The 16,551-nt window shown below is 28.9% G+C and overlaps 1 protein-coding gene across 1 annotated transcript; it reads right to left on the minus strand.

Moving 5' to 3' along the window:
• Positions 1-172: 172 nt before the first annotated feature.
• Positions 173-7,611, minus strand: LOC111637431. The gene is made up of 9 exons (XM_023382917.1): positions 7,568-7,611; positions 2,279-2,340; positions 2,046-2,207; positions 1,949-1,977; positions 1,851-1,860; positions 780-905; positions 589-709; positions 388-497; positions 173-283 (listed from the first exon to the last, which is right to left on the minus strand). The coding sequence occupies exons 2-9, from the start codon at positions 2,279-2,281 to the stop codon at positions 173-175; spliced, it is 672 nt and encodes a 223-aa protein (XP_023238685.1). The 5' UTR covers positions 2,282-2,340; positions 7,568-7,611.
• Positions 7,612-16,551: the final 8,940 nt, after the last annotated feature.

The following is a 16,551-nucleotide window of genomic DNA, read 5'->3' on the forward strand; positions in this document are numbered from 1 at the left end:
TTTTTTTATTTATTAATAATAAATAAACAAACAAATTTAATGTTTAGACTAATTCATAATTTCGACAGCAGAGGGCGATAGATGAATACATTTTTTAAAAATATATATAATTTCTTATACCAAAACTAAACATTTTTTTTTGTATTTATTTAATTTTTTAAAAATATAATAATTAATTTTTAAATGCTTGGCGCGGCGGTTGCGATTTTGTTTCATTCGCATCAATTTTCTTCCATTCTCTTTCTAACTGTTGATCGTAAGCCTCTGTTAACCTCTGAATCCCCTAGAATTCAAATATAGAAAAAAAAAACCTCTGACTGATTAAATATTAACATAATTCGTGCAAATATATAAATCATCAAAATAAAAATTAGATCGTGCGTGTACCGATTTTTGAAAGCATTCATTATTCAGTTCTTTATATGCATAATTATCTAGGGTTTCTTCGCATTCTTTTAATCGATACGCTTGATATATTAAAACCTCTAGATTCAAATCTGTAAGATGAAATGGAGAAGAGAAAATTGTGCAGATTATAATAAAATATTTTATAAAAAAAAATATATATATATTTAAAAATTTACCTACTGTCCATAGGTTTATCACATTTTACAGACCAATCTTTCTTCCATGATTGTTTCCTTAATTTTTCACGAAAATTCTTAACCCGCTGTTCTGTAAGCACGTAATGTTTCGGGTTATCTGAAACCTATGTAAAAATAGACCAAAAAATGCATATTTTTATAGAAATTTTAACATTAAATTTAATTAAAATTTACCTTATCCATATAATCTTTTAGTTTGACGTCTTTAGATAGATCTAAAATGGTTTCCCATACAACAGCATGATTGAGATCTTCTAACCACGAATCTAGCAATTCTTCGGCTTCTTCGTCTCCAAATTCCTATACAGGATCCATATATAATGCTTTAAATCGGAAACTTTTATGTATAAATTTATAAAATATTCGGTTTTAATGTAAAGTTAAATAAACGCTTACAAAAATTGTAAAATTTGACAGTATTTATTCTATTATTCTTTGTATTTTATGGTTAAATGAAGACATGATTAAAGTTTAAAAAATTGTATAAAGGAAGAAAATTTTAATTATTTAAATAAATCTTTAAAATTTATTATAAAATGAGTAATATCCACCATAGAGATAGGCCTATAGATACAAAACCTTCATATAGATGAAGGATTTAGCAATTTTATCATCAACATAATCTAATTATCAAATATTTTTTTATATATAAAACCTTCAATACAGATGAAGGTTTTATCATCTACATAAATGATCAGTTTTCTAGTAATTGAGATTCTAGTATTAAAAAAAAAAGGTAACATGAACTATAATTTTATTTAAATATGGCAGACAGATGTTTAGTAAATGAATTTTAGAAGTAATATTAAATTTCATCATCTCTCACAGTATGAAAGAAGTAGGTTATGATTCATCAAAGTCTGAATAATATGAATGTTTTCAGCATTAAAACTGTAATTATATAAAAAATTTGTAAGATTTATATTATTAAAATTTAATTTAATAATCACTTTACAGCTATAAAATAAATAATAAATTAAAAAAAAAATCATAAATATAAGCCAGGTAATTAAGAGTTTTAATATATTCTACTTGATCTTTAAGCTATTGTAACCCAATTTTAAAGATTTTAGCTCAGGAAAATGTAGAAGATTAAAGAAACATTTGTTGTTTTATTAATTCTACATTAAATAAATAAATAATCTAAATAACAGTATTCTATATTAAGTGAAAAAATACAAAACTCTATTATAGAATAAATTTCCGTTGCATGCAATGGTTGACTCCAAATATGTAAATACTCACGGGTCTCGCTCTATGAATTAAAATATAATGATAACTGTTAATTATAAGTTTTATATTAAGCTTCAATTATATTATATAATTAAGAGATTAAAATTTACCTGACAGGAACGGGTACAGGAACCGGTGCCTGAAAAATAATTATATAAAATTTATCGAATAAAAACAAAATTATATTAGTTGAATAAAGATAAATACTATATTCTGCTTGGGTAGAGATTCGACTTTGATAATATAATTGGAAGAACGGAAGTAAGGACAAGGATGAGATTCTCCTATATCGGGAAGGATTTTTATAGGAAGTACTCCTTGGCTCTCCTGATCTACATCTTGAGTCGAATCCACCGGTTTAAAAGCGGTCTAAATATAAATAAATGTTTTAAATTAAACAATTTAGATAGTAATTAGGAGAAATCATCCCTTTGTCTTACCATGTTTGTTGTCGTTGGTGTCCTAGGAAACTACACACGAAAACAGATGCTAGTAGACGACTCTAGAAATGAGCGAAGGAGACGAAAAGAAGTAGATTTTGATCGTTTCCTAAGTTAAAATTGCTTTTTAATTGGTTACTATTTAGTAAGTTAAAGAATTTTATGTAATTCCCAACAATGGAAACTTCTTTATGAGGCTATAAAACATTTATAAAGCTCTTTATTTGTCACGATTGATTAAATAGAATCTTGAAAAGTTAAGGAGATCGCCTTAACTGAAGATGAAATTAAAAAGATAAATTTATTAGTTTTCAATTGGGGAAAGTGCTAGGAACGTTTTCGGTTCTGTTCCTAAACTCGAACGTCCTTTAACAAGAAGTAACGGACGAAATTCGAGAAAGTGTGAAAGAGGGATGAGCCAATTAAACGTCCCGAAAGGAGGTAATTTGCGGTCCCACCAACAAAGTTTGACTAAAAACAAACTTTCAATTACGCGACTCAATCTAGTTTATCGCCTCTTTTGATTTTTTTCGGTTCGGAGTGGGAGAGTTCTTTCTTCTCGTCGGTTGCACCAGCGAGCAAACAAAGAGGATAAGCGAAAAAAATCGCCCAACCTGTCTTATCAGTATCACCGCCATTTAACAAGCTAGATGGGTGTTGATGAAAGGTGGCGGTTCATTACATCGGCTCTTTTCAGTATCCTGATGATGACGTTCATTAACAAGGCGTCCGAAGCACAAAAACCTCCGACACGATCGCCAACCGTTTTAAAAGAGAAGTTTTCTTTAAAGAACTACAGAAATGCACATTATTCCATTCAAGTAACATAATGAGACGGGCCGAGTCGAACGCGTTTATGACGATGTCTTTTTTTCCTCCCCACTTTTCTTTTCTTCGCTCGCTCCTCCATTCTCATTGATGAAGAATTGATAGTTAATCAATAACGGACCCTAGCATCAAAAACTGTTGATAACTGCTCTTAATGCTGTCGACTCGCCACTTCACTTTCTACACCGAATCGGAATCTTAATCGTTATTAAGGCCTCTTGTCCCGACTTATGACTATTGATTTTTCCAACAACACGATCCATAAGGGGGTATCAGCTCCTGTATGCCTGATTAGACCCACGGAGTTCCCATTTACTGCTGATAGTAAATGTGCGACATATATTTGGCGTTTGCTTTTTTCTTCTCTGCTCTTAAAGACTCTTTCGTAAGATACTTTGCGCCTAGTCGGTGGTCTGTTAGTCGCGACTCCCATCATGTTGGCTTCATCCGATGCAATTCACACTCCGGACAAATTGTGTAGTGGACGTCGCACGTCGTTCCTCATCAGAGATATATTACCGGACACTAGTGCTAGTTCGGCTTCTATCGAAGTGGATAAAATACCCTCTACTAATCTATGGGATTCCAGGCCTTGCGAACAAGCATTTCTCTTCGCTTCCAGAAATCCTCTGGAGAAGAGTGTTTGCGCCAACGCTCTACCTCTCTGTTGCCTCAACTGCTCGCCCACCTGGCATACAGGTAAGGCAACTTTTCTAGCCTCTAACTCTCTCTACTTTCTTTTGTTTACATTTTATACACTTAGGCCTAAGTTATTTGAAACTTGCAAACTGTACCGAGCAATCCTTCAATAATATACATACCGCTTTTAATTTCGTCCCGTAAACGAAAGTGTCTCTTTTATTCCGTAGCAACGCAATTTCAACAACAAACGAAACATTAAGTTAAATTAAAATAATTCATAGGCTATATATATGGGATCATTTGCATCCGAAACAGGTGTAAGATTGCGCGTGTCGAATGGTTTAAGACGATCGCGGAAAGACTAAAGCTTTACTTTATGTAAGTTTAATATAGGAATTAAAGAGTAAAAGAAACTCATAAAGTAAATTAGATTTACTAGAAGGTCATCTCCTGGATTTATAATAACTCTTCGAGTATTAAAACTACATAAACACGGAAGCAGTGTTTCGCTCATGCCATCTTGATAGATTCGCAATACACAAATTTGCAAAGCAACTGCCTTTAGAATAACGTCATAAAATTATGTTTTAAATACATAGAAAATATCTTCATTAATTCTTTTCATTAAAACTCCATTAATTCTTAAAGGCCTTTAGGTTTTAGTAACTAAAATGTTACCAAAGATGGAAAACTGAAATTTGGTGAAGATAGTTTTTAAATTAATAGGTCGACGAGGTAACATTACATCCGAATTTTTCAGTTTAGATTCATTAAGACAGAATTTCTAATACTGAATTTTATATAGGATTAATTAATATCGCGAAATATTAAAAGAGACAAACCAAATATCTCATTCCATTTATAGGAAATGTTCAAAATAATGAATTTATAGAGAAATTAAGGGTTTAATTAAGGTGTTGTCATGGTTAAAATTTCTAAAATTATATCATATCATATTTCTTCCTAAATTCTAATCTTCCTACTTTAATTTTCACATCTAACTGAATACACGAATTTGATTTCCATTAGAAAAGCATTCATATTCAAAGCCTTTCAACAGAGGCCTGAGCCACTTATCTTTTTGATGCTCTCTAATAAATTTAAAATATCTTTAATTATATTTTTTAGAGTGTAATTTAAATAATAAAATTTGGCAAAAATAAAGATGTTTTTTCTTAATACACAAAAAAAAATCCAACGGAATGAGTGATTTATAGAAAAAAATTGAGTCTACTATAAATGTGAAACCCGCGCCAAATAGTCTTATTGACATCCCAGAGAGAAGGCCTGCATTTATGCGTAATATACAGTGTTTTCCTAGAGTAGAAATTCATTTACTAAGACTTCATTAGACCTACAGGTTTAATTTTGTCTTGCTGTAGTAATTCAGCGTAAATTTCAGCGCTAGTACGATGCAATACACTCTAAAGTGATGATGTAACAAGAATTATGTTTAGTTTCAAAATATGTTTTAAAAATATAAACTGAATTTTCATTTTAATAGAAAAAATATAACTTTTTTCCTCAACTAAAAAGGATAAAAATTATTTTATTCTAGTTTATAAGACCAATTTCAGAATATAAATTGAATAAGTAAGAGGCCTGGCTAGATGCAAATCTAGTAAATTTGTAAATTGAAACTTCAAAATTTATCTCTTAAAACTTTTAAATGGGAAATATATTTTGTGAATTACATATAAGCTAGAATATAAGAGTTATTCTTCTCTTCCTTTTAAGAACATTTCAAAGAAACATTTATTTTTTTAATCTTGAAAATAAACTAATATTTAACGATAATTCGTCTTAAATATTATTACATATTTCAGAAATTTATATAATTAAATTATTTATAGAACTAGAAAATACAGAGAGTTCAATACACCTAATACCAAACACGACGAAAATAAAATTTATTCGGCGATTATGAACCTCCAGAAACAGCAAATCTAACATTTCTGTTAAACAAATTGATAAATACATAAATTAATTTTAAAAAATCAAATCATAATGGACTACAAGACCTATAAATTCCCACTATCGCCCGTCTTTCATTAATTTCGAGAACGGAGTTGAATAGATGAAAGACAAGACCAGATATGGAAACCTTAAGGGCAGAAGGACCCGATTAACTATATACGAACTTCAGGTGTGTAACAGAAATTATGTTATTTCAATTGAAAATTTTTCTCCCAGAGGTGGATGACCGGCATGACTCTATTCTTAAAGGGAAAGTATGATGTACAGGGGCAAGATAACTACTAAAGTCAAAGCCTACGTTTTAAATTTATTTAATTTAAAAATTAAAAATTGCAGCCAGGAATTGTGACGATGTGACATTTTGATAATTGCTCGTTTCTTAATAGGCATCTTAAATATCGAATAACGTTAGAGAATTGACGTTAAGAGCTAAATAAAATGGTTCTCGTAGCCGAATATACAATTTTAAAGATAATATATTCGAATATAGTCATCGATACAGTAGAAACGAAAAAGGATTTAAGAATTTCTGAAAGACGTTTGTAATTTTATCGTAATTACGGTGTTAGAAACGAGAAAGTCCTAAATTGAAAAAGAATGGAAGTAGGAGAGAGTGTGAGTGGCAACGACGTCGGGGAACATTTTCATAGATCATTACATCGAAGATCGGTTTCTGAACAATTGATTCCTGTTTTTCTGCAATCGTTACTATTCTACTGGGGAGAGAAGGGGATGGAAGAACATCCTCCTCCTCCGATTTGTACGCTTATAATCTTTGTATCAATGTCGAAAGTCAGTTTACCTGAAGGAAATACATTTCTTCCACTAAATTAATAATTTTCTATTCTTTTCCCATCCTAGAAAATTCATTACTATCAAGTACTATTCGAACTAGTTAATAAAGATGTGGTCATTTATGTAGGCCTACTCTTGTATTATAAAAAAGGACTAATTCCGAGTCGTATAAGGAATATTTTGGGTAAGTTTATACGGAAATATGTTGAAAATTAGTAAATTATTGTAATTTTGAGTGGAAGGTAACTAAAATTCCGAACTAACAATTTTATAAGTAAGTCTTATATACTCTTAAACGTTTTTGGCGTTAATGTAACATACAGTTGTCCCACATGGATTAGCCTATGTGGAACAACTGGGAATTTTTTCGTTAGTAAGTTTACAAGTAAACATAGAATAAGAAAGCAATGTACTGTACTTCACGCAGAATTCACAATATAGATTTATATAGACAATTTATCCTTTCACTACCGTTTTCAAAACTCATAATTTTTATTACTTCCTAATTCAAATTACTACTACTGTTATTATAATGAAAAAAATAAACACGTTTACGATTCCATTAAACATTTAATTAGGAAACAAAAGTTTTCATTTGATTTTATAAATCAACCCAAGTTTACTTTCTAAAAATTACATAAAAATAAGCCAAGAAAGCTTAATTTCTTAATTAAATGCTTTGTAATATTGAAGATATTTGTTTATTTTATAATAATTTTATTTTCAAGAGAATATATATATATAGGCTAATTGTAATGTAAGGAAATTTATATATAAAATTAACGCATTAAAAATGAAGGCTAAAATATAGGCCTACGTGTTTAGAAATAGACAATACATACTTTTTAGGATAAGAAAAAAATGGCATAAGATAAACATTTCTGTAACGAAATATAAACTGAATGCAACCGAAACTCATGCTGTAGGCCATAGATTTTCTAATTACCTGTGTAGGCTGTACAGTCTACATAATCCTTCGCAAGTTTATATATATAAAGTAATATAGGCCGTTAAATTTATATATATACGTGTTATACAGTATATTACCTTGTTTAACTTTTGAATATATTGTATTTTTTAAGAAAATGAAAACATAGTCGGAAAAGTTTATGCATTTTCCAAACGAATCTTATATTTATTTCATCTTGATCAAGGATCTTGTCTTTTACTATATTAAAAACATTTATTTTTTAAATTTAACTATAATCGTGTATCCTTTTGTAGTTCATTCTGATCGCAGCGTGCACGCTGCGATTAGAATAAGCTGCATTATTTATGTAAAATACATGAATTATTTGCATATTTTGTAAAATCGTTTTCCATGTTGCATGATGAATTTTTCATAAAATCTATCAATTTATATTTGAGTAAGATTCTGTAAGTGAAAAAGTACACGGCAAATTTCGTATAAAAAATCTCTTCCGAATCAAATTGTAACGTGAAATACATAAAATAATATATAGATGTTTCACAATACGGAAGAAATATATACATAGTTTAAAGAGAAACCAGAAAGCTTTATATTAATACGAAAAATTATAAATTTAATATGTCATTTATTTGATAAAAATACTACATTAAACAATAAATGGCGGCGGCCTACGCTTCTTAAGTTATGAGAAGGATTAATTCGTTTCTTGTATTTAACAGTTTTAATTTTACTTTATATATAATTATCTAATATAAACCTAAAGCTTAAAAAAATATGAATAAAATCGAGTAACAAAGACATAAAATTGATAATAATTTTGTTCGCCATCTGCCATTCCGACGCTGGCTTTTGGCATTCAAATTATAGTCAGTTTCATACTATTTCATTGCATATAAATAAGAAATTTGTGATAAAAATATTATTTTTAAAAAATTTAAATAAATTTATATATTTATAAAATAGATTCTTGTGAAATTTCGGAGGAGAATTTGATTGGCACCACACGAAATTGGATAAAATTTGAATACCAAAATTGGTATGGGAATGACTGACGGGGAACTGTGCGAATAAAATATCCAAATAATCATCATTTTCTATAGATATTATGGTAAAATTTTTATCGTTAGAGTAGATGACCCAGAGAAATTCTTTTTGTGACATTTCTAGTGACAAAGACATACGAGTTGTCATCCCGAAACCGCTTATCTTCCAAGGTGATCGCCACTGTATGCCCTCTTCCATCCGTGTCGATTTTCGTGATATCTTAACGCGCGTTTACCCGTGAAGTAAAGGTTATTAATTAGCGATAATTAACAAATTACTTTAAGCTTTGATAATTTACGCCAATTATCAATTTTCGTCTTAAAAAAAAAAAAAAAAAAAAAAAATCGTNAAATTTATTATTTTCCTTCTCTTCTATATACTCTACTAAATAAATTTAAATCGATACGATAAAACTTTGCTCCTCGACATCTACGAAATCAATCATTTGTATTAATTATATTGTTCAATGAATTTTTTAGGTTCAAATGTTACAAACAAGAAGCTAATTTAGTAATTTTCAACAGCCTAGTGAACTCTACCATCAATTTTTCTCGTCTTTCGTGAGAATCTATACTAATGTGATGGGAAAAATGATAGAACTTACTCGACCGTAGACATTTGAAAAACATCTTAAACGAACCGCAACTTATTTCTTTCTGTACCTAATATTTAAATAATATATTTATATAAAAAAGTAACAATTTATAATTCCCATAATTATAAATTCAACCGAACATTTTCAATCTACAACATAAAATATATGCAGAGTTGTATAGAAGTATTTTACCAGATAAATTGTTCTAAAAGCAATTACATTTTTTATATTTTTTTTTTTCTAAAATGTGAATTATTTGAATAATAATTTCCTTACTAAAACATTTAATTCTATGTAATTATATAGCATCTTGATGTTAGAGAAGAAAGAGATGCTATCCTTCCCCTCTTAACTGATTTTTATGCCACCCACTATATATAAAATGCTAATTCTAAACGAATACTCGAAGCAAATAATTTGAATTTGATATTTGAAATAAAAAAGATAACATATTAAAATAGTAGAAGTGTCAATTTAGAATATATATAGGCCTACAGATAACATTTCTACTCAAAGTTTATTTAATTTTTTGAAAAAATAAAAAATAAAGTTAATGGAACGAAAAGGCTGTAATACTTAGAAATTCATTAAGTAATGTCAAATTAAATCTTTTTTTTTATTATTATTATTAAAGAATCTTCATTTGATGTATTTTTTTTCTTAAAAGAAAGTCAAAAGACTGTTAATCTATACTTAATCATGTTTTGGGATGGCATCTTTTTCTAAATAAAGTGCAGATGCGTATTTTTTGATTGTTTAAAGGGTGTAATATGATGCTTTTAAAGAAGTCGATTATTTGTGTAAAGTTCTTAATGGAACTTATTCTCCTGAGAAAATTCAATTTTCAATCGAGTGTTTCCTTTAAGCAAGATCTCATCCATAAAAAAACACTTGGAATTTTGATGGAAGAATTAGAATTATCTTTGATTTTTATAGTAAATTACTCTAAAAATTTACTTTTTTATTAATAAGATGTGGTTAAAATTACTATTTTATATGATCTTTTTCGAGAAATATTTAATCGGCTTTAATTAAACATTTGACTGAAATAAATATCGAGCCAAATAATTTGGCTCGATATTTAATCGTTTAGCGTAGTTTATTGAAAAAAAAAATACCGTCCGTATTTGAAAATTTATAAATGTAAGAATTTATATGGTAAAATGTGTATGATTTATGCATTTATTCAAGCAGGTAATGCAAGGCGGATGCACGGTTCCTCCTACAAAACCGAAAGGGCGACCAAAGAAGAACTCGATTCCATCGTTGAACGAATCGCAAGGGAAGAGCGTACCTTCCATGGGTGATAAGAAGTGTCACTCGCCTTTCTCTCCCTACGCCTCGTCCGACGTGAGAGATCTCTACTAAACGGTTCCTATAGAAGATCATCCTACTTTTTCATAACCTCGCAGGTTAGACCAGATACGGAATGGTTGGCTGTGATTGCCAAGTTCCTCTTTCGCTCATCTCGGATTTGTTCCTCTCCAATCACAACCAATTGATTCGAAAACGTGTCCAACACATTCAGAGATTCTGTCGATGTTTGTCGATTTTCTTAAATAAATTTCGTGTTATTGTCCTCGACGTCTTCCTGTTTTATACTGCCAATTACCCATTGTAGAATTACGATTCGCGTCGATGCACGCTGTAGGAGGACGTTTCGGCTCGTTAAATACTTCTCTATCCGGCTAGACTGATGGTTTTTTTCAGCAGCGGAGTGTTTTATCAATCGTGTCAACCGTTCTCCATCTAAACCATTGACTCCGACCACTGAACCGATGGTTCTGCAAATCGATTCGTTTCGGATTCGAGAGGGAATCCTCCGGATGACAGCAAAGTCGATAATGTTCTGGTGACCGAAAAGGAAAAAATGGCGGTCGATTTTCGACGTCGTTAATTCCAGATTCCTTCGTAGAGGAGAGACAAACAATAAAATTGCTAAATGAAGCGAAATGTTTGATTCGCGCGCGTTAATGTCGGGATAAATGGTTTAATCGAATTCTTCCATACACGCGTTTTAATATACAGCAACCAATTGATTTGTATTATTAAATCAAAGAAAAAAATCAACATCCGAATTATAAAACTTATTCCCAACAAAACAAGCCATTACCTCGATAACCGTGGGAACATTTGAAGTTGCCCACCTCCTTCCTGAAATCTTGTCACTGTATATATTTTATGAATTGCTGTTTATTAAGGAAGGCACACTGAGTGACAAGTGAATTTTCGCTTTGGTGAATTTCTGGTCGATTGATTTCCACTTTAGCATTGACGTTCCTATCCTTCAAATAAAAATAGCTCGGGTTTATCTTGCTTATACTAGAACGCTTCCCTCGTCGGATATATCTCTAATAGATGTTGCTAGCAAATTCTGATGGTGATTTTTTGATCGTACGAAGAATTTTCTCCCTTAATAAATCTTTTTTTTTTCTCAAAGAGTTAACTCGGCTAGCTTATCGAGAAATTACCTAAAAAGAATTAAATTTTTTAGCTAATAGAAGAATAATTTTTCGTTTAAAACGACAATACCTCCATTTTGTATTCGGAATCCTTTTTAAAGCATTTTAAAAGCCTTTCTGGACGAATAAATGACACAATTTATATATCTTGATTCGAACAAAAATTTCGAATGGATAAAGATTTGCCACTTACTAGACATGGACATGTGTATCATGATTTTGTCTCCGATGAACTGTTCAGATTATTTCCTATCTAAAACTTGAATAAAAAAGTTATAAACTTCTATTGATAAAAGAAAGAAAAGACTCTTCTATGGAGATACCATTTATCTCAATCTATAGAGGAACCTTTTCTCTAAAAAAACAGAGTAAAAATTGTCTCAGTAGCGTCATGAATTCTTCAATATTTATTATAACTTCTCTCGAATAAATTAATTCGAATTTATGCTTATAGAAAGTTTTTCGTTCTTGTTTGTTGTGTATAGATTTATATTTCTTTCACCATACTATTCACATTATTTCCTATTTAAATAAGAGTTTCTTTCCTTTTGTCAATAACAGTTTAGAAGTCCTACTAAATTCTTATTGATAAAACAAAAACACAGAGCCTTAATCTAAAGGAACCAAAGGGTTTTTGAATTTTGTGTATCTACGACCTCATTAGTAGCCTTTAAAATATCATCTGTTAAAATTATATTAACGCAAAAGATTTTTTTTTCCAAATTTAAAGCTTGTTTTGACATATTGAAGGAGAAAAACTATTCAAATCCACATCTGTACCTGTAATTGGACTAAAGCAGAGTTTGAATCCTTCATTTAGACTTCAAAATATTAATTAATAAATAATCGTAATAAGATAAGTAAGGCAATAATTTTATACTTCAAATATGTAAAAAAATAGAAACCTTATTATCATTTAAACGAATTGTACTTATACAATTATAATTATATTGCATGCATTTGTTTACTTTAACTGTAGATTCTCTACAATTTTATACTCGAAATTTTCGTTAAAAATAATAGATATGATTGAGAAGAATTCCAATTGACAAAATAATTTCTGCCTATAACAACAATGATGATGAAAAGTAAGTAATTATATAAAATAGCAAACATATTACTTTAAAAGAGAATATATATATAGTCTACTCTCTTATAAATTAATTTTAGAACTAAATATAAAATTTTAATAATCTTACAGAGTGAAATAATCATAAATTTCAGACTTGACACCTAATAAATCATATAAATAAAATTAGGAAATTGGAAATTATATTATTTGACAGGGAATTTTTTAAAAGACCACAATAACTTTTGAGTTGTATGTTTATTCTTAATCAAACTCCTGGTAACATCAGAGAAAAATATATTTTAGGCAATATAAGCTTCTACTCTGTGGTTATACATTAACCTACTTAAAAGTTTTTGGTAAAGTTTATTTTTATGGCCTTCTATTGATACATAATATCCAAAATATAGACATTCAAGGCGATAAACAGCATACTTCTATGATGGATCCGGGTTCGAATTCGAGTGGATTTTTAAAATTAGCTCAGATATAAAGTTTTTTTTTTTTTCCCACACCAGGCCAATTTTTGATAGTCCTGTCCGAACTCAGAATGAGTATACAAAAGAAAGATCCTCTTAGCATTAAGAAAGAGTTAAAATTAATATTTTTTTAAACAAAACATTAACGTTTACTACAACAATTTAAATCTTGCAGATTATCATCATTAACGATGTCAGTAGATCGATATTTTTTGTCATAAAATTGTTTCTTTCTTTGATATCAAAAATAAATACGGAAGATTGTAATTACAATAACAGATTAGACTTACGATAAAATATATTTTTCCCTTTTGAAAAGTATGCAGTTAGAAATAGGAGAAGGAATACAAAGAATTCATTTGAAATTGAAAAAATAAAAAAATGAATGAAAGGTTTTTAAATGTATTTATATATTATGCCCGATTTAATATGTTATTTTGTGAATTATTATTATTTACACAAATGCTATCTATTAATTATTTCGGCCAGAAAATCCCGAGATGATGCGATGAAGCGATTTTTATCCATGATTTTCAGCCGAAACTTCAGGTTTTTTAAAAAATTTATTCACACACAGTAATCCATTATGAATCCAGCAACCTTTAGGACACATTTTATAAACTCCTTTCCTTCTAAAATATTAAAAGTTTATAAAATGTACCCGAGAGAGAAGGATCTTACTCAACAATGATCGAAATATCCTTGATATATTACAGAAAAAGATAACTAATGAATACTAATTAATGATAAGTGATATTTAAAAGACGAATCGCAGATCAGTTAAACAATTATATAAAATACTATTTATACAATTGATATAAATACATACACAAGTACTAAATCAATATAAAGTTTATAAATATTTAATGCCGTTAATTGTCCATTTTTCGACGTTTTCTGGGAAATTTCGTTTCAAAATTATTACTAAAGCATTTATTTTAAAAATATTACAATTAATATATTTAATTTTTAGAAGAATATTTACAATATATTTAGAAATCTTGGCACCGGAAGTATATTTGAAAAACACTTTCCATGGTCGTCTTATCTTTCTTTTACAAAAAAAAGGACATTGCACAGGCATTGTACTGTACAATAATTTGTAAAGTAGTTTGTTATAGATATTTTTTGACAAATTGTAAATTATAAAACATTAAATAGACAATAAATATGGTTTAAACTCAATGTTAGAATCATTACCAAAACGCCACCCTAATCGAGTCCTTAAATGTTATTTGCTTGCCCTACTCTGATTAATAATAGTGTCTTTCTTATACTCCAGTGAGTGCCTGTAATATTTGGGAGATAATAAAGTAAAATTAACCAAAAACAAACAAATCTGTACTCGAAAGGACGACATTATTGATAAAAGGAGAATGGAAGGTCAATACAGCTCAATGAAGGATTGTCCCCCCAAATGGAGGACACTGGAAACCTGTCTTAACGTATCTTAACAATTAGAAATACAGTAATATATTTTATATACAAGAAAAATCTGTATAAAACTTTGGATTAAACTTATAGTTATAAGCTAAAAGTTTAATACTAAGTTCTACAAATTTTTTTTATTCAAATAAATATTTTACACTTATTATTAAAGTAAACTTATTATTATTTAAGAAGTTAAAAAAACAGCTCAATTAATAATTAAATTATTGTACAGTAATTTATAAAAAGATATGCGTTGCAATATAAAAATTTATATGTTAGGGTTCAAACTATAGTTATGTAAATGAATCAGAATTAAACATATAAATCATAGTGACAAAATTAATGTAAGTTTAATATAAGATGGCGGCTTAACTGCCTACTTTTAGTGTAAATTACATAATATCTATGTTATTAATTAGCCAAGTTTTAGCCCGAAAAGTTATCATTTGATTATTAATATACTGTACTTAGCGCAATTTCATTTTAATTCGTTACAAACTCTACTTTTTTTAAAAGTTTACATATAGAAGTCATTTACTCGAATCATTTTAATAACAATCTAAAAACAGGCATAATTAAGTTTTAAAATTTACAATGTGCTAGATCAAATTAAATTATATTATTTCTTTATCTTTTTCTAAGATTTTGCAGATATAATGTAAAGGATGGAAAATAATTTTTTAAATCACCTTACAATAACTCTTCTAATATACAGTTTAGAATGTAGATTAACTGCAGAAACCTACAGATTTTAGACATAATTTATAGGATAAATAATCTACAAATGTAGAAACCTATAGCTTTCTTTATGTGCTTTATTCACGTGTCATGTGGATTTTGGAACAATACTACTAATTATTTCTTCACCTGAATAATACGATAAACATATGTGTAAAAGAGATTTAAGAATTTTAAAAATAATGAAAAATAGATGCTTTTAAATTTATATTTTTTAATTTATTCTGTTAAAATCTAATAGGAATTCTTAATTATTCTATAAATAAGCTTAATTATTTTGTCGTTATTTACACGCGTATAAGTAAAATAGAATTTTAATAAACAATTTTAAGTTAATTCATTTTAAAAATAACTTCTTGTCCTGAATTTTGTCTTTGAATATTTATGTTTATTTAAGTCCCGACTCCGATACAAGGACCAAGTAAGCATAAATATTAAAATAATTTAATTTCAAAATCTTTATGTACATTCTGACAATTTATTTAAAAAGATCTTTCCACTTAATGTAATTATAAAGGTGAAGTAGGAAGAAAACCGATCGGACAAATTAATGGACGGATTATTAAATTAGTAAGAAGAAAAAAAAGGTGACTAAGATACTTTTGCTCAATACGAAATGATGAATAATCTATATGGATTTAAAAGTCTACGACTAGATTCATTATTGATGGATGGATGGATGAATCAACGTCGATTTGCATATATATTTGAGGGTGGAAACAATAACAATGAGTCAGAAAAAGTTCTCATTGCCGAATTTTAAGTGGGTATAAAAAATAAGTTGTACCTGTTGTATAAGGTGTAATCGTTTCTACTTCTAATTTTTTTAGTATAGTATTGAAAAAACATGTTAGGAGGGAACAATTTTCCGGTACAAAAATATTGGGGGATACGTCCTCTATGGATCGACGTCCACGGATGCGAGTTGATGCAGAGCCTAATTTGGCATAAGGCAGGCAAGGCACTTGCCCGGGGCCCGTAATAGATTCTAAACGTGCCATTATTTTATTAGTATTGCAAATTACTATATTATTAGCGCCATATTCAAGGGTTAATAATTAAGAATGACATTACCTACTGCTCCGACATCTAACAACATCACTGAGAATTAGATAATGTTTATATATGCGAATTAGATCTGTTCGGTGAAGTTCAGAATAAAGTAGTGTTTGTTGAGAAAAATATAATGTTTATTGCTTCATAATTTTATTGTAGCACCAAAATTACAATGTAAGTAAGATATTCAAATGTAAAAATAAAAATACTTTAATTTNAACAAGTT

The sequence above is a fragment of the Centruroides sculpturatus genome, unplaced genomic scaffold (assembly GCF_000671375.1).
Source record: "Centruroides sculpturatus isolate CEXI.00-Female unplaced genomic scaffold, Cexi_2.0 scaffold1168, whole genome shotgun sequence".
In the NCBI taxonomy this organism is placed as follows: domain Eukaryota; kingdom Metazoa; phylum Arthropoda; class Arachnida; order Scorpiones; family Buthidae; genus Centruroides; species Centruroides sculpturatus.

Coding starts and splice junctions, on each gene's coding strand:
- LOC111637431 (XM_023382917.1), bottom strand. Junction 710..779: donor TAAAAGATTATATGGATAAG/GTAAATTTTAAT, acceptor ATTTTTACATAG/GTTTCAGATAACCCGAAACA. Junction 498..588: donor ATGTGATAAACCTATGGACA/GTAGGTAAATTT, acceptor TTCATCTTACAG/ATTTGAATCTAGAGGTTTTA.